Consider the following 3,535-nt stretch of genomic DNA (forward strand, 5'->3'; position numbering starts at 1 on the left):
AAATCATAGAGCTTCAAGGATGGCCCATGCATGAGGTATGGAAAAGACCATTTTGCCCTCACATCACTTAGAGCATCCATAGTAGTGAGTTTAATGGGAGAGTTAAATGATGTGTCAAGTCTTGTTGGCATTCAATAGATTAAACTCTATTATAATGGGATGCTGCCTTGGCATTTAATGGTTTTGAGTTCAATGGTCACTGAGTTCTTCAATGAGAAAAATGAAAATTTTTAGTTCTTAAATATATACTTTAAATTAGCTTTTGTAATTTTCTATTGAACTGTATAAAGTTCAATACATTGTGAAAAAAAAAATTAATAAAATTGTATTAAATGTAGAAAAATGATGTGACTATCCATTGAACTCCAAATAATTGATTGTATTGCCATGCCCTTAACAGCAAAGAACCGATGGAAACACCATGCATTAAACCACAAGACCAACGTTGATTAAAGTTAAAGTTTTTTAGAAACCAAAGGAACAATTTTTTTGAAGAATTCCTGTTTTAATTTGTCGATGTATAATATTCATCTCAATATATAAACAAAATCTAAACATTGCGCAAAAAAGAGGGCAACATAAAGTTTCAATACTCCTCGTTTCTGTAAGAAAAATGTTTTGCTAAATTATGTATTGAGCAAAACGTTTTGCTATTTTGTTTTCCTATATATTTTTTTACAAGAATAACTATTTTGTGATAAAGATATAATATATTTCGATATACCCCTGTAATTTTGGTATTTTTGTAATTATACGTATATGAACCATAAATTTAATGCTCTACAACCAAAAACTTATAATTGAAAGGTTCATGTATTTAAATAAATTATAACACGTGATCATGCCACGTTACAAGACTTATATATCCACTATCATCACAAAAAGTTAATAGATACAATACAACATACACTTCATACAACATACAAGTCATCATACCCAGGCCGGTCGTTAATTCAAAGGGCCCAACATACAAGTCATCATACTCTGCAGGATCAAAACTAGAAATACGACAACAGTATACAATCCAACATTAACTATTTTGTAGAATAAGAGATCTTGATTCAAACAATTGAAGCAAGTCAAGGTAGGAGATATTGATTGCATTGAAATAATCTCATGTCATCATTTTCAAGACTCACCATGGCTTCAATTCCATCTCCATCTGGTGTATCAAACAACACGAATGTGTTCTTCACATGCACATCTGCCATAGTCACCCATTTCGGGTATCCCCATCCGAAATCCATCTGGTAAAAAGGTCTCCTGCACAAACTGGTACACCTGTACACATCAAGATCATCAAACAACTGCTTCACACTACCTGCATAGTCGCTAACATCTATCAACCAATCACTCAAATCAACATGATCTCCACCATTGCAGACTTCTTTGATCCCTTCCTTCAAATCAAGCACCAAACTGGTTAAACTTCTTTCGCTTTGATTACTGTTCGATATTGTGAAGTACCAACTGAAGTTTCCGATACAATTTTCCGGCAACTGTGGCATCATTCGTGGTCGCATGTTAACCAGCTGAATCAATGTTGATATTCTAAAACAACCCGTTTTCTCCAGTGAAGCAGCAATGGCGCATTTGTAGAGATAAGCTGTCACGACTTGGACCTTTGTAGGGTTTTCCACCAATCCCATCACAGAGTTTTTTAATCCGGCGATCTTTTTGGCATCAAAAACGTATCTTTTTGTGACACATGATGTACTTTTGTCCAACACGATTTCAGGCACTGTGTATCCAAGATCTGAAGAAGGAATGGATCTAGCAAGTATTATCGGCAGTGGTCTCACTTCGCCTCGTGCCATGGAAGCCCAGTCACTTAGAAAAGTAGCAATCGTGGTTCCGTCTGCAACCTTATGCGATATGGAAACAGAAACCGCAGTTCCACCACCTTCAAAAGATGTTATTTGAGTCGCAAGAAAACTCTGATCTATGCATGATCCCTTCCATAAGAAACCTTCAGGAAACAATAACTTTTGGGTCTCATACATGGGGTTTTGAAGGAAATCGGCTACCCCACAACCTGAAAATTTTGCTTCCACAAAAATGACACCTTGATCACCACAATCAACAGTGATACCATCTTTTCTAAGTCTGCCTGCAAAAGGGTAGTACTTTGTCAGCGTTTCAGATAATGATTCCTTCAGAACATCAGTATTGGTTAAGCTTCCAGATTCATATAAAAGCAAGATTGGAGTATAGGAATGCAAAGTGAGTTGATCGAGCAACGAAAGCTTAAAAGTTTTGAGGTGATTGGGGGTTGGAGATGAAGTTTTGATGATTTCTTGGGAGATTATTTCCATTTTCATTGCCCTTTTAGCCATGTAAGAAGCCATGTATCTACAAGTAGTATATATGCATAAATATGAAACTTAAAAAAATCGATCAACTTGAACTATTAAGATTCCGTCAACGGTTTCCAGTGATACCAAACGATTTTCTCTCGTCTTATTCATTTAACTTTTTGTTCTTATGTGGCAACTAGCAAGTTATATTTATCTATTCTGTAAGAGATAATTAATGTCAAAGTAGAAGATGATTAATTTAAACTAATTCATGATGCAGTTACCTCTATAGATCTTAATCAATTGTTAGATGATAACATTTTACTTTGAGATTTTCTTATATGGCATATATAAGAAACATTAATTAAAATATTAATTATAAAAAACATTATCATACTTAAATATAATAAACATTAATTATGTGTAATATTACCATAATTAAATGTAAAATACATTAATTATAAATAATACTATTTATAATTAATATTTATTACATTTAATTATGATAATATTCATCATAATTAATACTTCAATTAATGTTTCTTATGTATACACTTAGGTCACTTATTAGAAAATCTCACTTTGGGATTTTATACAACTGTAATATTTTTTTTATTAATCAACTCTACAAAAGTTCAATAGAAATTTATTTTGAACTTAAAACTTTCATTTTTCGTATTGAAAAGTTCAGTATCCATTTAACCCGACCCATATCTATTGGAACGTGATATCTAAGGTTGAGCATGCAAAACCGAAACCGAAATCCGAGAAACCGATAAAACCGAAACCAAACGCGAACCCGAACCATCGGTTTTGGTTTAAGATTTTTCAAAACCGAAAAATTCAAATCTTCTATTAAAGATGACATATTCAGTGTATGTCGTGAATTTGAAAGCAACTTATTTGCATATCTCCCATGGTTGAAACTAGACTTATATTCCCACCTGAATAAGTAAAACGATAACAAACGAAAGAGCGGTTTTTAATAATCGATACTGTAGACAAATTGTCATTGCTAACATGATTTTGGGAGCACTTAACTTATGTACTTTGAGATCTCGTATCAAAAATGCAAAAATAAAAAAATAAAAAATAAAAAATAAAAAAAATGTTTCCAAAGGAGCGATGATGCCTACACAACATTTTTTAGTCATACACAACAAATTATGCGTTATACAAGTGTACAGTACAAACGTGTAAATCATAAATTGTTGTGTATACCTAAAAATGTTGTGTAC

The 3,535-nt window shown here is 32.8% G+C and overlaps 1 protein-coding gene across 1 annotated transcript; it reads right to left on the minus strand.

Moving 5' to 3' along the window:
* Positions 1-822: 822 nt before the first annotated feature.
* On the minus strand, positions 823-2,357 carry LOC145166862 (diaboline synthase-like). The gene has a single exon (XM_079085915.1). It carries the CDS (start codon positions 2,346-2,348, stop codon positions 1,080-1,082), a length of 1,269 nt encoding a protein of 422 aa, XP_078942041.1. The 5' UTR covers positions 2,349-2,357; the 3' UTR covers positions 823-1,079.
* Positions 2,358-3,535: the final 1,178 nt, after the last annotated feature.

This window comes from Lactuca virosa, chromosome 3 (assembly GCF_052849685.1).
Source record: "Lactuca virosa cultivar CGN04683 chromosome 3, Lactuca_virosa_CGN04683_v6, whole genome shotgun sequence".
In the NCBI taxonomy this organism is placed as follows: Eukaryota; Viridiplantae; Streptophyta; class Magnoliopsida; order Asterales; family Asteraceae; genus Lactuca; species Lactuca virosa.